This window comes from Heptranchias perlo, chromosome 24, assembly GCF_035084215.1.
Source record: "Heptranchias perlo isolate sHepPer1 chromosome 24, sHepPer1.hap1, whole genome shotgun sequence".
Classification (NCBI taxonomy): domain Eukaryota; kingdom Metazoa; phylum Chordata; class Chondrichthyes; order Hexanchiformes; family Hexanchidae; genus Heptranchias; species Heptranchias perlo.
Window position 1 is genome coordinate 15,872,448 of NC_090348.1, and position 19,467 is coordinate 15,891,914.

The 19,467-nt window shown below is 40.7% G+C and overlaps 1 protein-coding gene across 3 annotated transcripts in view; it reads right to left on the reverse strand.

Moving 5' to 3' along the window:
• The window catches only part of LOC137341587 (ATP-binding cassette sub-family D member 2-like), a 77,234-nt gene that overhangs the window by 48,530 nt on the left and 9,237 nt on the right, over window positions 1-19,467 (reverse strand). For 2 of the 3 annotated variants that reach the window (XM_068004813.1, XM_068004814.1), the window contains exons 3-4: window positions 12,842-12,966; window positions 4,610-4,775 (exon numbers count right to left, since the gene is read on the reverse strand). In XM_068004813.1, the coding sequence (XP_067860914.1) occupies window positions 4,610-4,775; window positions 12,842-12,966 (291 nt within the window). The remainder of the gene's footprint in view (window positions 1-4,609; window positions 4,776-12,841; window positions 12,967-19,467) is intronic. The other variant, XM_068004815.1, reaches the window with a different exon arrangement.

A 19,467-nucleotide genomic window follows, 5' to 3' on the forward strand; every position in this document is an offset into this window, starting at 1 on the left:
CTGGAACAAGAGAAAGGCCAACTATCTCCCCTTTGCCCTTCTACGGCACCATCACCAAATCCGCTACCATCAACATTTTCAGCCTCACCATCAACTAAATCAGCTGAACTGGACCAGCCTTAACAACGCTATGGCCACAACAGTAGGGTAGAGAGGCTGGATACTCTGCGACAAGTGATTCATCCGCTGATCCCTCAAAGTCTCTCTACCATCTACTAGGCTTGAAATCAAGAGTATGATGGAATACTCAACAACACTCAGAAGCTTGACACCATTTAGTACAGAGCAGTTCACTTGATGGGTGTCCTTGCCACTGGACTCAATATCCATCCCCTCCTTTACATTGTGGCTGCAATATGTATGATCTACGTGATGCATTGGAGCAACTCATCAAGGTTACTTCAACAGCATCTCCCTCCCCTGCGACTGCCCAGAAGGATAAGAGCAGCAATGTTGTGGGAACACAATCACCTCCAAGTCATGTTTGGACATATATCACCATTTTTTCCATTGTTGTTGGGTCAGAATCCTGGAATTCTCTGCCTAACACCATTGTGGGAGCACCATCATCAGAAGGACTGCAGCAGTTCAAGGAGACGACCCACCTTCTCAGTGCAACTAGGCATGGGCAATAAATGCGGCCTTGCTAGTGTCACCATATCCCAAGAACAGATTTTTTAAAAAAAAAGTTATTTGGAGCAGCGCTTCTATCGTCCTTTTCTTTATAAAAAGGTTCCTCTGTGGTGTAGACCAACAGCCCCTCAAATTATGACTCCAACATTTTGGCCGTATGTCTCAAAGAACTGACAAAACTATTTATCAACATCATGTGGGGTTTACTGTTGCAAAGCAGTCTGTTTATAATACATGTACCATTTGTTCAAGCTCAATATGATTCATGGTACACCTGTTGCAGCCAAACCTGCAGCAGTGCTTTCTCCTCAGATGCAGGGAATGTTTTTGACTGAATTGAATCAGGGGTTTTGATTAACTTAAGTTGGGGTTTAATGATTTCAAGTGGCTCTTCAAAAGATTTTCATTTATTATTCAAATTTTATTTTTAAGAATTATAATTAATTTACATATAAATTGCCTTCCATGGGCTCCTCATAAAAGCTTTGCATCCAAATGATTAAAATCAGCATTTTTTCTAAGTCTGTTAACAATTCTGGTGTTTCGTTAAAGTCAAATTGAGAATTGCTGATCAAGTTTCTTTGTGTAATCTACATGCTGTTAATGACAAACAATATTCTTTGGAAAACTGAAATTCACCAGCTCAACAAATATGCTGGGCAACCTTTTTTGCTTCTTTGATGAAAATTGGGCCAACAGTTGGGTGACTGTTTAACGTTGTACCGACTGACGACAGAATTTATTGTTTACAAACAAATGCCTCCACAGAAATTATGTTGAATCCTGATAAGCACATAAGGTAACTGGCATGCTGAACAATGTTTTCCTGTGATCAGAAATTCTACAGATTGGCCACAAAAAAATGGATGTTTTTAAGAGAAGTCTTATTTGTACAGTTAGTGGATCACTCGTGGTGTTGCTCACGGTGAGCTGGAGAATAACAGTGTAATGCTGAATCTATTATTGTGCTGGTATATTTTAGATGTTGCTGGGAATTAAAGCAATGTTGATTAAAAGTAATGAATGCTAAATAAACAATAGAGAACTTATATAGGAATTCAAATGCAATTAATTTAATTGAAAAATAAGGTGAAATTAGATATTGAAAGCCTTTTATGGATAAAGGGAATGGGAGTTAAAATAAATTGATTTGAAAAATGAATTTATGTACATAGTGCAATATATGTAATATACAAGTATCCATCTACATCTTATTAAAAATCTCACATCTGCACTCACTTCTTATCTGCAACACTTGATTTCCTGTTGTCAAGTTTTTGTCTCACTTTTTGTTGCAACTTATTCCCATTAAGAAATTCCTATGTCCAGATGAATAATGGGTTTTTCCCAAGTAAATTGGTCATGTTGTAATTACACACTGGGTGGCTGAGTGCCAAATTACTGAACTGCTTCTCCCAACTTGGACACCACTTGGAAACTTCTCCAAATTATTTCTCCAGGCATGCAAGTTTGCTTGAAACATTTTAATTTCTTACTTGCTTTTATTATTTATTAAAATATCTCTCCCCCCTGTAAGTACTAAATCATTTATTTGCTGTACATATTAGAAGTCCTTTCCCCTCTCACCAGGCCCCAACACCCTGGTTTCAGGCTTCCTGCCACTGCCCCAGTCAGCCAGGGGATTGTTCTTGGTCACCACTGCACCCCGGGTTGGCAGTGGACCCATTCGCGGCCATTACTGCCTCTTCTATTGGCTGCTCTACCAAACAGTGTTCCCCTTCTCCACGCAGGCGTCTGTTGGCCACTTTCTTGGCTTTGTGGCCAGTTGTGTGGCAGCAGGCACTCCCACTCAGGCAGCTGCACCGACACTTCTATTTTTTGGCCCGAACAGATCAATAAATTTACCCCCAAAATTGTCTTTTGCATCTTTTAATACCTTCATTAAAACTTTTACTTCAAGGTCTTACCCCAGAAGTATTACAAAGCTACCCTTGCTGACCTTAGTTCCAATTAGTGACGTGCTAGATGGATTGCTCTATTGTTCACTTGCCTTGGGCCCAGTTCCATGCAGATGGGTACCCTATCCTGTTAGGGACACATTTTATCACCACCTGTAAGGTCTGCTGTTGCAGGGAAATGTACTGCAGTAAACTGCTGGGCTAGGGAGCAGTAGAAAAAAAACAAGGGTCGTCACTTCTGATCATTGTCCAGAGACTCCTGATAGAAAGTGCACAGTTGTGGTGATCAGGTGAGGGCCAGGCTCGTATATGATGCTGTGCCCCCTATCCCCACTTTGTCAAACAGCCTGCTCACATTCACTGTCTAGACCCATACATGATGAATTAGCAAAACTAAGTCACATTATTTGGTAATGCCATCATCTTTCTAAGGTCAGACTGAATAACACAATTTGGTTTTCTGAAGATGAAAACTATCAGTGCAAGTTTTACAGGGATCATAGACCAAATTTTTAAAACATGCGGGAAACCAATTCATTGTTGCTTATGATTGCAAATTACTTTTGAAACCTTTAGGCTGTGAAGCTGAGGCATCTTCCCACCCTCCAACCACCCCTCCCCCACCTTAGTGAAGTGGTTTGGATCACAGGCAATTGCAAGGAAGGACACTTGTATAGCACTATGTCACTTCCTCAGAACATCTCAAAGTGATTTACAACCAATTAATTGTTTTTTGAGCTGCAATCACTGTTGTTTTGTCGGTGAACGTTGCAGCCAATTTGTACACAGCCCAAGTCACACAACAACAGATTAGATAGTGACCAGTTAATCTATTTTTGATGGCGTTGGTTGAGGAAGGAATGCTGATTAGGGACAATTCTGCTCTTCTTCAAATGGTACCATCGGATCTTTTATGTCTACTTTAATAGGTAGATGGGACTTTGGGTTAACCTCTCATCTGAAAGACAGCACCTTAGATTCAGTATTGTACTGGAATACCAACCCAGATTATGTGCTCAAATGCAAAGTAGGGGCTTGAATTCATGACCTTAGAGAGAGTGCTATCACTGAGCCAAAGCTGACACCTAATAAGGAAATTAGAGCTTGTCTCAGTAATCAGTAAACGCTTCACATCCAGGTTAAATGTCACGTGTGTGATGTGCACCAACTGTCTGCGCAGAACTGCAGTAACTCAAATAACTCAAGTGTGCAATTTTGGCATTAATGTATGCACCAAGTTAACATTTAGCTATGTAACTCACAATTTTTATGATGGCAGCTCCTTTCAAAAACAGTAAATGTTTTAAGATTTGTTAAAATTTTATCTTTTTGAAATATTTAAAAAGATACCATAATTGAGTTTATAAAGTTGGTGCCTCCCAGAGCAAAATGGCTCGAGACAAGAAGCTCAGACCAAACCTTGTTCTATCACTACTGCACAATCCACTTTTACTGATTCTCAATTATACAATTCATAGAACTTTACAATTTCCAAATGAGCAAATTGGTGAAATCTGCAACTTGTGCATTTTTTGGCAGATTGCACAACTTGAAAAATACATAGTCTTCATCCTATTATTATTCATGAAATCAACTGCGAAAGACTGAAAAGTTCCCATTACATTTGAATAATTTAAAAATAGATCAATTCAATGTAAACCACTTATTAGCAAACCTCTCATCCTACTGTCCTAAGCAAAATGTTTATTTGGAATAACGGAGAACAAACATTCTAGAATGCAAGGGTAATGAGGTACAGTGCTTCAGCAAACAGCCCTTTAAAACAGTGTTGGCATTTGGATGGTTCCAACCAACAGGTCATGCTGTATTAGTTTACTGAAACTAGCATGGAAAATATGCTGAATGACTGAGACGTGCACCAGAGCCGAAACTCAAGGTCACCATTCAACATCAAACTACGATTAACAGTTGCAAAAAACACATCCTGATTAGCAATGACCACTTAAGAGTTACACCTTTGAATTATATTTACAAATTTTAAATTACTACCACAAACTAAAACCTAATGTTTTATTTGGTCATTTGCAACAGATTACCTTTTTGTTCCAAAGGACCATCAATGTGTAATCCATGTTTCGCTACTTTGCGATCAGTTTCAATTTCCTGATTGATTGTGGACCTCTTGTATATTCCCCTCTGAACTTCGTCAAAAACGGAAAACATATTGTGTACTCGAGCTGTGTAGCCTGCCAATTCAGTGACCTACCGATTTTTTAAAAAAGAAAAGAATCAACACTTGATGGTTTAGATACAAAACAGTAAATCCTTAAAAAAAAAGGTTATGATTTACTGAACCACGTGTTATTTTTTGTTTCTAGATTCACAATTTTCATAACGAGATACAAGTAATGTGTTGACGTCCACCAGACGTTGGAAAGTAAAAATTAAATAAAACTTCAGGTTAAAGCCACACGATGGTCTTCCTAGTCTGTATTCATAAAACTCAATAAATTTGTACATAAATTTCCCTCCAAGTTCACTGAAGGGAAGAGTTATGGTTGTACAACAAAATTTAGCATTTCAGCATTAGAAATTTGACTCAAGATTATTTCTGAGACTGAGACTGGTCAGATTTTTTATGCCGCTCTAAATTACACGTGTTATATTTTCAGGCAAATATTTACAAACAAGATAATGACATTATTCCTGTAAGCAGTAACTAATTTACCCATTAATGGATTTTTTGCACAAGTATAAAAGTAACTCAAAAGGAATATTTTGCAACCATGTTATTGTGATGCCACAACATTGTTACAAACAAAGTCAATTTGTGTTGTTAGTAACCCATGAAGAAATAAACACATGAAACTCCTGACATTAATAGATATTTAAATGCAATATTCTCCACTGTTTATGCAGTTTTAGCTGTAAGGTACTGCTTCCATTTGACCGGTAGTAAAAGGTTCTACTCCGAAGGAAATTAGCACACATTTAACTAAATATCAGTCATAAATCAGTCTTTACGTTTGTAAGTACTTTACTATTTAAACAATATTTTAGTTTCACCTTGTGATGTTAAAGGATAACATGAATAATAGCTATGTTTTAAACACAAATTATCAATTCCATAATCACAATATAACTGCCATAAAACAATAAGTTTGAAACCAAAATAACTATTCACCGAAGAATACAGTGTTACTGAGCCCCATAAATTGTCCGTTATAAATTAATATTTTAAAATGCTACAAATGTTATAAAACAGCATTCTTGAAGTTACAGTCCTTTTCAAATGAAGCTTGTGCTGTTAAAAAATATAAAATCAGTCAACTACAGATTTTCTGGTTATACAAGCACCCAGGTATATTTTGTTATCTGACAGAGCGTTTGTTTGAACCTTTAGATATTGGACTTTTTCCCCCAAAAACGAATGGTATTGCATTAAAGATTTCATGAAGAGTAAACTTTACTCATTGAAATAATTTTGAGGCGTACTTAAGGCAGTGTTCATACAGAGGAATGCAATGATGCACAACACTTTAGATAGGGCATTGCTATTTATAATTAAATTATAGTAAACATAAGAAATGGGAGCAGGACTAGGTTATACGGCCCCTTGAGTCAGCTCCGCCATTCAATAAGATCATGACTGATCTTCTACTTCAACTCCACTTTCCCACCCTATCCCCATATCCCTTGATTTCCTTAGTATCCAAAAATCTATCAATTTCAAGCTTGAATATAGTCAACGACTGAGCATCCACAACCCTCTGGGGTAGAGAATTCCAAAGATACACAACCCTCTGAGTGAAGAAATATTTCCTCATCTCGGTTCCAAATTGCCGACCTCTTTCCTTGCGTCTATGACCTCCAGTTCTCGACTCTCCAGCCAGGGGAAACACAGCCTCTCAACATCTAGCCTGTCAAGCCCTAAGAATTTTATATGTTTCAATGAGATCACATCTCATTCTTTTAAACTCCAGAGAATATAGGCCCATTTTACTCAATCTCTCCTCATAGGGCAACCCTCTCATCCCAGCAATCAATCTAGTGAACCTTCGTTGCACCCCTCAGAGGCAAGTATATCTTTCCTTAGGTAAGGAGACCAAAACTGTACACAGTACTTGTAATAAAATGGATAGCCAGGTGGTGAAGGATAGAATACTTATGCCTGGTCTTCAGTTGCTTCCAAGCCTTTATTCACAGAGCTCCACATTACGCCCAACTGAATACAATTAACAGTACTCCGGGTGTGGTCTCACCAGAGACCTATGTAATTGCGGCAAGACCTCCTTACTTTTATACTCCAACCCCCTTGCAATAAAATGGCTAACTAATTGCTTGCTGTACCTGCATGTTAACTTTCTGTGATTAGTGTACAAGGATATCCAAATCCCTCTGAATACCATCATTTACTAGTCTCTCACCTTGTAAAAATATTCTGATTTTCTATTCTTCCTACCAAAGTGGATGATTTCACATTTCCCCACGTTATACTCCATCTGCCACCTTCTTGCCCACTCACTTAACTCTTTGCATCCTCCTCACAGCTTAACTTCCCACCTAGCTTTGTATTGTCAGCAGACTTGGATACATTACACTTGGTCCCCTCATCTAAGTCATTGATATATATTGTAAACAGCTGAGGCCCAAGCACTGATCCTTGCGGCACCCCACTAGTTATAACCTGTCAACTCGAAAATGATCCGTTTACTCCTACTCTCTGTTTTCAGTCTGTTAACCAATCTACAATCTATGCTGATATATATCAACCCTAACCCCATGAGCCTCAATCGAGTGTAACGGATCATCCTAATCCATATAAACAGCTCAATTTGAAAACACCTTGAATTCTAAAACAAAAGCAAAATACTGCAGATGCTGGAAATCTGAAATAAAAACAGAAAATTCTGGTACTACTCAGCAGGTCAAGCAGGCATCTGTGGAGAGAGAAACAGAGTTAACGTTTCAGGTCAATGACGTTTCATCAGAACTGGAAGGAGCTAGAGATTTAACAGTTTTTAAGCAAGTACAGAGCCAGGGGAAAAAGGTGGTGGTGGGGGGGGGGTGGTGGAGGGGAAGAAAGAACAAAAGGGAAAGTCTGTGAAAGGGTGGAGGGCAGGAGTGATTAAATAACAAAAGGGATGAAAGTGCAAGGCAAGGAGGGTGGTGGTGGTAATGGGACAAGTTAAAAAAAAATGGGTCTCGAGGAGCTGTGAATGGCAACAGCAGAATCATTGCCAGTACCTGCCGTCTGAAAAAAATTAGGAGCAACAGTTATGATCTGAAGTTACTGAAATCAACGTAGAGTCCAGAAGGTTGCAAGTACCTAATCGAAAGATGAGGTGCTGTTCCTCGAGCTTCCGTTGAGCTTCATTGGAACAGTATAGGAGGCCGAGAACAGAGAGGTCAGAGAGAGTCCGAGAGGTGAGCACAGTAAAAAAGGAGACCCCGGGGGAGGGGGGGGGGGGGAGGAGGAGAGTCTGAGAGGTGAACGCAGTGTAAATCTAAGGCAAGTCATGGCAGCACAGCTCGCAACCGTGATATGCTCCTCCCACACTGTGTGGGAAGTCATGGACGCTACCAGTGTCCCTGGCGACCATAAGAACTCTACTTGCCAAAAAAAAACAGCCATGGACAACTAAAGAGGTAAGGGACAGTATAAGACATAAGGAAAGAGCATACAAAAAGGCAAAAAATGGCACAGATCCTGGCGAATGGGAAAGATACAAAGATCAACAAAGGGTCACAAAACAGATAGTAAGAGCTACAAAAAGAGAGTATGAAAAGAAACTTGCAAGGGATATCAAAACCAATACGAAGAACTTTTATAGTTACATTAGGAAAGAGAGGGTGGTCAGGAGCAGTGTTGGCCCCTTAAAAACTGAAAGTGGGGATATTGTCATTGACAATGGGGAAATGACGGACATGTTGAACAATTATAGACCAGTTAGCCTGACATCTGTTGTGGGGAAAATGCTGGAGTCTATAATTAAGGATAGGGTGACTGAACACCTCGAATTTTCAGTTAATCAGAGAGCCAGCATGGATTTGTGAAAGGTAGGTCGCGCCTGACAAACCTGATTTGAATTTTTTGAAGAGGTGACTAAAGTAGTGGACAGGGGAATGTCAATGGATGTTATTTATATGGACTTCCAGAAGGCATTTGATAAAGTCCCACATAAGAGACTGTTAACTAAGATAGAAGCCCATGGAATCGAAGGAAAAGTACGGACTTGGTTAGGAAGTTGGCTGAGCGCAAGGCGACAGAGAGTAGGGATAATGGGTAGGTACTTACATTGGCAGGATGTGACAAGTGGAGTCCCGCAGGGATCTGTCTTGGGGCTTCAATTATTCACAATATTTATTAACGACTTAGATGAAGGCATAGAAAGTCTCATATCTAAGTTTGCCGATGACACAAAGATTGGTGGCATTGTAAGCAGTGTAGATGAAAACATAAAATTACAAAGGGATATTGATAGATTAGGTGAATGGGCAAAACTGTGGCAAATGGAATTCAATGTAGACAAATGTGAGGTCATCCACTTTCGATCAAAAAAGGATACAACAGGGTACTTTCTAAATGGTAAAAAGTTAAAAACAGTGGATGTCCAAAGGGACTTAGGGTTTCAGGTACATAGACCATTGAAGTGTCATGAACAGGTGCAGAAAATAATCAAGAAGGCTAATGGAATGCTGGCCTTTATATCTGGAGGACTAGAGTACAAGGGGGCAGAAGTTATGCTGCAGCTATACAAAACTCTGGTTAGAATGCACCTGGAATACTGTGAGCAGTTCTGGGCACCGCACCTTTGGAAGGACATATTGGCCTTGGAGGGAGTGCAGCGTAGGTTTACTGGAATGATCCCCGGACTTCAAGGATTAAGTTACGAGGAGATTACACAAATTGGGGTTGCATTCTCTGGAGTTTCGAAGGTTAAGGGGTGATCTGATCGAAGGGGATTAAGGGGAACGGATAGGGTGGATAGAAACTATTTCCGCTGGTTGAGGAGTAGGGGGCACAGTCTAAAAATTAGAGCCAGACCTTTCAGGAGTGAGATTAGAAAACAATTCTACACACAAAGGGTGGTAGAAGTTTGGAACTCTCTTCTGCAAACGGCAATTGATACTAGCTCAATTACTAAATTTAAATGCGAGATAGATAGCTTTTTGGCAATCAAAGGTATTAAGGGATATGGGGCAAGGGCAGGTATATGGAGTTAGATTACAGATCAGCCATGATCTTATCAAATGGCGGAGCAGGCACGAGGGGCTGAATAGCCTACTCCTGTTCCTATGTTCCTAAGTACAAGTAAACCGCTGTTTCACCTGGAAGGAGTGTTTGAGGTCCTGGACGGTGGGAAGGAAGGAGTTGAAAGGCCAGGTGTTGCATCTCCTGCGCTTGCACGGGAAGGTGCCATGGGAAGGGAAGCGGGTGATGGAAGAATGGACCAGGGTGCCGCAGAGGGAGTGGTCCCTTTGGAGTGTTGAGAGGGGAGGGGAAGATGTGTTTGGTGGTGGCATCGCGCTGGAGGTGGTGGAAATGGTGGGGGATGATCCATTGAATGTTGAGGCTGATGGGGTGGAAGATGAAGACAAGGGGGACCCTTTCATAGTTCTGGAAGGGTGGGGAATGGGTGAAGGGCAAAAGTGCGGGAAATGGGATGGATATGGTCGAGGGCCCTGTCAACTACAGTGGAGGGGAATCCTTGGTTGAGAAAAAAGACATATCGGAAGCACTGGTGTGGAAGGCGGCATCGACAGAACAGATGCAACAGAGACGGAGAAACTGGGAGAAGGGAACAGAGTCCTTACAGGAAGCGGGGTGGGAGGAAGTGTAATCATGGTAGTTGTGGGAGTCGGTGGGCTTATGTAAATATTGGTTGACAGCCTATCCCCAGAAACGGAGATGGAGAAGTCAAGGAAGGGAAGAGTCCGAGATAGACCACATGTAGGTGAGGGAGGGTTGGAAGTTGGAAGCAAAGTTGATGAGATTTTCCAGTTCGGCGCGAGAGCAGGAAGCGGCACCGATACAGTCATCAATGTACTGATAAAAGAGGTGAGGGAGAGGACATGAGTATCCCACAAAAAGGCAGGCATAGCTAGGACCCATACGGGTTCCCATTGTGGCACCTTTTATTTGGAGGAAGTGAATGGAGTCAAAGGAGAAGATGTTCAACGCAAGAACGAGTTCAGCCAGGCGGTGGAGGATGGGGACTGGTTGGGCCTCCATTGAAGGGCTCGCAGGCCATCCTGATGCTGGATGGAGGTGTAGAGGGACTGGACGTCTACGATGAAAAGGAGATGGTTTGGCTCAGCAAACTGGTAACCGTTGAAGTGGCGGAGTGTGTTGGAAGAATCGCGAATGTAAGTCGGAAGATATAGGACAAGGGGGGGGGGGGGAAAGAGACGAGATGGGAAGAAATGTTCCATGGGGCAAAAACAAGCTGAAGCCATGCGTCTACTAGGGCAGTCCTGGTAGATGTGGATCTTGGGAAGGAGGTAGAAGTGGGATGTGCAGGGTTGGGGGGCTATGAGGTTGGAGGCCGTGGCAAGGGTTGGGGGGGGGGGGGGGGGGGGGGGGAAGATCTCTGTAGAGATAAGATGAGGTCAGTGAAGGTCTGAGAAACGATGGCTCGATGTTCAGCGGTGGGGTCATGGTCCACGGGAGGTAGGAGGAGGTGTCAGAGAGTTGGCGGTCAGCCTCCGCAAGGTAGGGGTCAGTTCGCCAAACACCTCCGCCCTTGTCAGCAGGTTTAATGACAATGTCAGGGTTGGACCTAAGAGAATGGAGTGCTGCAAGTTCAGAGGGAGGCAGGGTAGAGTGAGTGAGGGGAGTAGAGAAATTGAGAGATATAGACAGGTTAAGTGAGTGGGCAAGAAGGTGGCAGATGGAGTATAATGTGGGGAAATTTGAGGTCATTCACTTTGGTAGGAAGAATAGAAAAACAGAATATTTTTTTAAATGGTGAGAAACTATTAAATGTTGGTGTTCAGAGGATTTCCGTGTCCTCGTACAAGAAACACAAAAAGTTAGTATGCAGGTACAACAGGCAATTAGGAAAGCAAATGGCATGTTGGCCTTTATTGCAAAGGGGTTGGAGTACAAGAGTAGGAAGTCTTACTACAGTTGTACAGGACTTGAGACCTCACCTGGAAGTCTGCGTACAGTTTTGGTCTCCTTATCTAAGGAAGGATATACTTGCCATAGAGGCGGTGCAACGAAGGTTCACTAGATGGATTCCTGGGATGAGAGGATTGTCTTATGATGAGAGGTTGAGTAGAATGGGCCTATACTCTCTGGGGTTTAGAAGAAAGAGAGGTGATCTCATTGACACACAAGATTCTGAGGGGGCTTGACAGGGTAGATGCTGAGAGGTTGTTTCCCCTGGCTGGTGAATCTAGAACTAGAGGGCATAGTTGCAGGCTAAGGGGTCAGCCATTCAAGACTGAGATGAGGAGGAATTTCTTCACTCAGAGGGTTGTGAATCTTTGGAATTCTCTACCCCAGTGGGCTGTGAATGCTGAGTCATTGAGTATATTCAAGGCTGAGATAGATACATTTTTGGACTCTAGGGGCAATCATGGGATGTGGGGATTGGGCAGGAAAGTGGAGTTGAGGTTGAAGATCAGCCATGATCTGATTGAATGACAGAAGAGGCTTGAGGGGCGTATGGCTTACTCTTATTTCTTATGTTCTAATGAGACAGCTGACGTGAAACTGACCAGACTGCTGCGTACTGCAGCCCCGTTCAACTCGCCAACACTACAGGTGAAACTGATCAGACAGCTGCATACTACAGCCTGTTCAGCTTGCCAACACCAGAGGTGAAACTAATCAGACCACTATCTCTCGGTCTCCCCTGTTTGGATCATTATTGGAGCATTTAGACAGAGCGGGAAGTGGAGAGATGGAGGATGAGGATTCCCTCTGTGCTTTTTTAACGAATTGCCCTACGTGTTAGCAGACTTATGTAGAAACAGGACTGACCATGAAATTACCTCAGAGCTTTTTAAAAATTGTCTTCATTTCACCGGCCACGACATGTGGTGGGCAAATCGCGTTAGTATGAACGCGCCTGCTATATGCAGTGGAGACTGAAATGTTAATGTAACTACAAACCAGGAAAGTGAGTTTCCCTCATTTTATATGAAGACTAGATCTTGAAATACTGCTTTTCATGCTAAAGTTCAACTTAAAAATTATGTAGATTAATTACTGCTGTTTACTGTACATCAAAAAATGAATAAAGCCATCTACATTAACTGTACTTCATTGTGAAAGTAGACTGTAACTTCATTACTATTCTTGTGCTGCACAATACCTCTTTGTATGAAGACATAATTCTTTCAATCGCATCAGCTCCAGAGGCCAGCAGATTGCGTGCAGTAGTGAAAGCTTCAGTTCGTTCACTAACCAAGCTTACTTGCTTGTGACCATCTTCTGACTCTTGAAAAAAATATAATTATACACATTAAATTATACTCCATGGAACATTAGAGGTTGTTTAAATCAAATCTATTCTGAATGTGTATTTTTCTTCGTACTGAAAATATCAGCACTACAACTGTGTACTGAATCTACATTCTGAACAAGTATGAAGTTTTGCTGCTCTCTGGTGATCCATTTGGTTTTAACTGGAGAACGCAGGATCTGTTTTAATGTTTTTTTGTGGCTTCCTGATATTTCTTGGAACTCATTATTAATTTTCAAATGCATATACACTAAGTAACAAGATTATTTGCTTCCCTCCCCTCAACACACCATGTATTTTCCTACAGCATAGTTAGCTGTAATCCATAAATATTTTACATTAGAAAACATTGAGTATTTAACAGTTTTGAGATATACAGTAGATCCTGAAAGAAATGTTATTCTCTATTCCAAGTAATACCAACCGATGCAAATTAATTAAAATGATTACATGAAAATCAATGTGTTACAGCACCGACTTTCATTTAAAAAAATGTCACCATAGATGTGTCTCCAACAAAAATACCACTTATGCCCTTCTGTTTTGTTGTACTGTTTGGGGATTCCAATTTAAACTAAAAACTACTGAAAAAACACCAGGATGAAAAATCCTCAAACTAGATTTTTTAAAACACCAGGAAAAAGGAACATACTTCTGCTGTCTACAAAATAATGCCTTTCCAAATAAAATTTTATGCTCCTTTGAGGCTGTATTTACACTGCAAGTTTACTGTAGGTGCGAAGTATTTCAGTTTTGTACCAACGGTAAACTGGTAGTACAAATCCTGGGGACTGATCTGACTCCAGAGCAAAATAAAGTGAGACTTCTTGGGAGGGGAGAGGTAATTGCCCACCACTCCAGATTTAGCACCCTGAACAATTAATAAATCTACCTGCTCTTAACTTAAATGTTGAGAGGGGGGAATTCTCTCCTCTCTAATCATTATATTTCTAACTTTTAGAAGATAACTCTGTGCATGCATGTATCCAGGCAAACACAGAGCTTTCTTCTAAACAGACAGTTAAAGTTTCAGCCAGGCAAGAGCCAATGAATGTAAATGGCTCTGCCTGGCTAGAACACAAACTGCAACCGTGAGTCTCAGTGCAAATGCAATCTGAGTGACTATCAATGTTGTTTGTATATTTGAAGCAGTAAGTGTAAAGACCGCAGGTAAAAATTCAGAATGGTTCATTAATGGTTGCTTCATGGTTAGAAAACAAACATGAATGTGAAGAATATTTTAATGTTTTAGATCCAAGCTACACAAATAGTGGACCTCTGGCTGCTTCCAGATTGGGAAGCCATTAAAACCAGACTATGTCTGCCTGCGTTGTTATAAGCAACTGCAAGAAGGGCCACTTTAAAATGACCTTTACCATGAAAGCGATGAAAATTCTGACATCCCCTCCCCATGTCTTTGCCCTCCAGGTAGCCCCTTGAAACTCTTACCAAGTGCTGCTGTTTTGCTTGGGTAATCCAACTTTGTTGCATCTGAGTTGAATCCTGGAGTAAAACAGGATCATGTAGGAACTAGAAGTTGAGGTAAGAGGCAAATTGATGCGGGAGAAGGGAGGGGAAGAGAAAGAATGTTTCCATGAACGGGAGGAGCGGGAAGAAGAGTGCCTCGATAAGTTAGGAAGGTGGGGTGCAAGAAGAGTACCTCTCAGCTGGGTGCGGAGGAGGAAAAAACTGCCTCTGTGAATTAGGAAGAAGAGTACCTCAGTGAGCTGGATGCTTGGGGAAGGGGCAGGGAGGTGAAAAGAGTGCCTCTGAACTGGGGAGGAGAGGAAGAAGAGAGTGTCTCTGTGAAGGGGAGTTGTGGGAATAATCATCAACAACTTTGAAGTTATTTACAAAGTAAGAAATTTGAGCAAAACATAACGAGTGCAGCCATCTACAAACCACTGGAAAATTAAATTGTTAAACTGTTTTAAAATAATCAGATTTAGCAAGTGAGAGAAGCAATATATATCCAGAATAGTGTGCAATTTCTACACAAGAATGGAGAGAAAATCCCTGCAATTTTTGTTACAATCTTCCACAATTTTGTAGGTGATCCTCGCCATGAGTGAAGAAGGCAGGAGGGCAGTGCAAAGGAATGTAAATGGACACAAATGGATCAGAAAGTGCGTTCTTTCCATAGTATGAGCACTGACCTTTCACGCAAGTTGGAGTTCTGATTGAATTAGTAACTAATTAAGACAAAATACTTTGTCACTTTCAATCTCTTGATGTTTGTAAAACATTAATGTTGCTTGACTTTTGCACTTGATCAGAGTTGCTACATAACAGTTAAATAAATTATGTTCCATAGGCCCAGAATTTGCTCCAAAAATAACAGACAGCCGAACAGCGCTCACTGTTATTTAAGGGCACATGGAAGAGGAACTGCTTGGCTCTCCGTTATTTTTGGAGCAAATTCTAGCATTGAAAATTAACTTTTAAAATTTAGGAGTCTCATTCCTTCTAATTTTAATTGTTGCTGGACATTTTTTTTACATTTTAAATTTTTTTTTTACTTTTTCTTTCTGTCTCTTTTATCAGTGTCTTTTAATTCAATATTTCTTACCCTCTATTTACTTTGCTTTCTCTAACTGATTTTACATTGAATTTACTGTTGTAGCTTTCACGTCCTGGTTCTGTGTCTGCGCGACTTGTCAAGGATGCTTCAATCTGATTGGTTGAGGGGACAGAGCGATCCTTTCTCTGCTCTCACAGCTCACAGATGCCCGGGAGAGGAAGCTGCACTTTTTGCAGCTCACCATTAGAGGAAGTTCCCACACTAAAGCCAGTGGGTCGTTTGTGGGTAAGTTTAAATCTAATGAGCGGCGGGCACTGATTGTTCTCTGCACAGAGCAAATTCCAGGCCATAATCTCTTAAAATGCAGTAGTGATCAACTGAAAAAGTGAAACGATGAGTTGTTACGTCATAAAAGCTCTGGCTAAAAATCTTTTAGAAGATCAGTTTAAACATTGCAAGAGTAAACATCTTGACTAAATTATATGTTATTCAAATAAGAGAAAAGGAATGTAACTCAATTTCATTTATAGCAGACTTTGGGTTGAAATTGTACGATGAAATGTTAGCACACTTGCTAAATACTGCACCTCGAATTTCAACCCATTTGTATTTATTTTGGGACTCCAGACCTCAAGATCACGAACATTTTTGGTCAGTGGGCCTCCAGTCAAACCAATTGAATACCTGTATTTTAGACAAAAACAGTGTAAAATTTCCAACTCCTTTAAACCCTATTATTAGTAGTACTGATTCCTCGTTCAGTACTGAGATCAACAATTTTTAAACTCAAAGATAAAGCAATTTTGCTGAAGGACAAAAGATCCAAATTGGCCCAAAAATAATCAGAAACAGGAAATAAAATAAACCAGAAACTCTAATTATATTAAATATATTAAAGCACTGTGTTTTCAAAAAGAACTGTACAATTCACGAAGTTGTTGAGATATTGAACATCAATCTTTGGTTCAGTGTAACGTTATTCCTTGTTTTCTTTGGCTAGATGTTTTTAAACCATCAACCAGGATTTAGTTTCCTTAAAATCCCAGTTGGAATGCGACAAGACTAATTGGAGGCAAGAAAATAGCTGACTCACTTTCTTTGGCTAAGTTTATTAAAAATGTTAAAGAGAAACACAACATCCGATATTAAATTAATTTTGTTTTAAAATGCCAATCTGAACATTAAGATTTTTCTTTAAAATTGCTTAGTTCAAGATTTCTGTTTGATATCATCATAATTATGCCACAATAATGAACTATACTGAGTTCATTAGTATGTACTTATCAACATTTCTAGACTGCATAAGAATTTGCTCTAGCAACCTATTGTATCCTCTCTCTTCCATTGGCCCCAATTTGCTCTATTCATTTGCCCTTTTATATGCAAGTAAATAGTGACGCGCTACTGCTGAAGCGGGTACAAATTACTCGTGAGAGGGAATTCTCACATTAAATTTATCCCAGTGGACAACAGAAAGCCAACAAATCATGCCACAGCAGCCAAATGTTAGGGAAGTAGGTAAAAGCCAATTAAATGGTGTCAAAAGCAAAAAAAGTCACTATCCCTGCTGGATATTGCACAAAGTACACTTCAGGTGAAAATACAGTAGCAAGACAGTAGGACAATAATTTGCATTTCTATAGCGTCTTTAATGCAGAGAACGTCCCATGGGATTTAACAAAGACAATTTAAAATGGATGCCGAGCAGCTGTGTGACACCAGTAGAAGCTGTTGCAGGACGTGTACAGGCTACAATGTAACAGGCAGGAAGAGTTCAGCAAGGGCTAAAGAAAACTGTGGCATGCAAAAAAAAAGTTTTTGAAGAAACAGAGGTACATAGGAGACTATGGTCAACTGATTCTGCCACCTGCTTGGTCTGGCAAGGTTTGAGTTGGGTGAATAGAAAACACAGTGGAATGTATAATACATTTTTACTGCGGAGGATGGAGTGGTCAACTACGTCTGATGCTGTAGAGATCGGGAAGAATTAATAAAATCTCCACCGAGATTTACATTATTAAAAGACCTGCCTGATGAATTATTTGTGCATTCGAACCTTGATATAACAAATCTCCCAATAACTCAATCCCGTTTTTAGCCCTGCACATTCATGGCTTCTAACAGTATGACTTTTTCCTACTACACTTGGAATGTAGTTCTACGAGTCTTCTCCTGCATCTACTAGCACTGAGCAGAACCAGTACAATCAGTCACTAGCAAGTTGTGTAGAATGGGCCTATACTCTCTGGAGTTTAGAAGAATGAGAGGTGATCTCATTGAAACATCTAAGGTTCTGAGGGGGCGTGACAAGGTAGACGCTGAGAGGTTGTTTCTCTTGGCTGGAGAGTCCAGAACAGCGGGCCTGGTCTCAAGATAAGGGGTTGGCCATTTAAGACTGAGATGAGGAGGTATTTCTTCACTCAGAGGGTTGTGAATCTTTGGAATTCTCTACCCCAGAGGGCTGTGGATGCTGAGTCATTGAGTATATTCAAGGCTGAGACAGATAGATTTTTAGACTCTAGGGGAATCAAGGGATATGGGGATCGGGCAGGAAGGTGGAGTTGAGGTCTAAGATCAGCCATGATCTGATTGAAAGGCGGAGCAGGCTCGAGGGGCCGCATGGTCTACTCCTCCTCCTATTTCTATGTGCTTATGCATGAGAGCAGCTGGCATGCTTTTTCCCATTTTGTGGGATGGTTTCTGCTCGGGGTTTTCTCACAATAGCATCTCAGATCATTATCTAACCAGCCCAACCATGGCTAACAAAGAAATTAAGGATAGTATTAGATCCAAAGAGGAGTCATAGAAAGTTGCCAGAAAAAGTAGCAAGCCTGAGGATTGGGAGCAGTTTAGAATTCAGCAAAAAAGGACCAAGAGATTAATTGAGAGAAAAAAAAAAAGTGTATGAGAGTAAACTTGCAAAGTTCATAAAAGCAGAGTGTAAAAGCTTCGACAAGTATGTAAAAAGAAAAAGATTAGTGAAGACAAATGTAGGTCCCTTACAATCAGAAACGGGAGAATTTATAATGGGAAACAAGGAAATGGCAGAGCAATTAAACAAATACTTTGGTTCTGTCTTCACGGAAGACGACTCAAATAACTTCCCAGAAATGCTAGGGAACCAAGGGTCTCGTGAGAAGGAGGAATTGAAGAAAATTAGTATTAGTAAAAAAATAACGCTGGAGAAATTAATGGGACTGAAAGCCAATAAATCCCCAGGGCCTGATAATCTGCATCCTGGAGTACTAAAAGAGGTAGCCATGGAAATTCTATAGATGATGGAACAGTTCCTGCAGTTGGAGGGTGGCAAATGTAACCCCACTATCTAAAAAAGGGAGAGAGAAAACAGGGAACTACAGTCATGGGGAAAATGCTAGTCTATTATAAAGGATGTGTAACAGGACACTTCGAAAATATCAACCGGATTAGACAAAGTCAACATGGATTTACGAAAGGGAAACTGTGTTTGACAAACCTACTGGAGTTTGAAGATCTAACTGGTAGAATAGATAAGGGAGAACCAGTGGATGTGGTGTATTTGGATTTTCAGAGGGCCTTTGATAAAGTCCCACATAAGAGGTTAGTGTGCAAAATTAAAGCATATGGGATTGGGGGTAATATACTGGCATGGATTAAAAATTGGTTAATAGCCAGGAAACAGAGAATAGAAACAAATGGGTCTTTTTCCGGGTGGCAGGCGGTGACTAGTGGGGTACCGCAGGGATCAGTGCTTGGGCCCCAGCAATTCACAATATTTATCAATTTGGATGAGAGAACCAAATGTAATATTTGCAGGTTTGCTGATGACACAAAACTAGGTGGGATCGTGAGTTGTGAGGAGCATGCAAAGAGGCTTCAAGGCGATTTAGACAAGTTGAGTGAGTGGGCAAATACATGGCAGACGCAGTATAACATGGATAAATGTGAAGTTATCCACTTCGGAAGGAAAAACAGA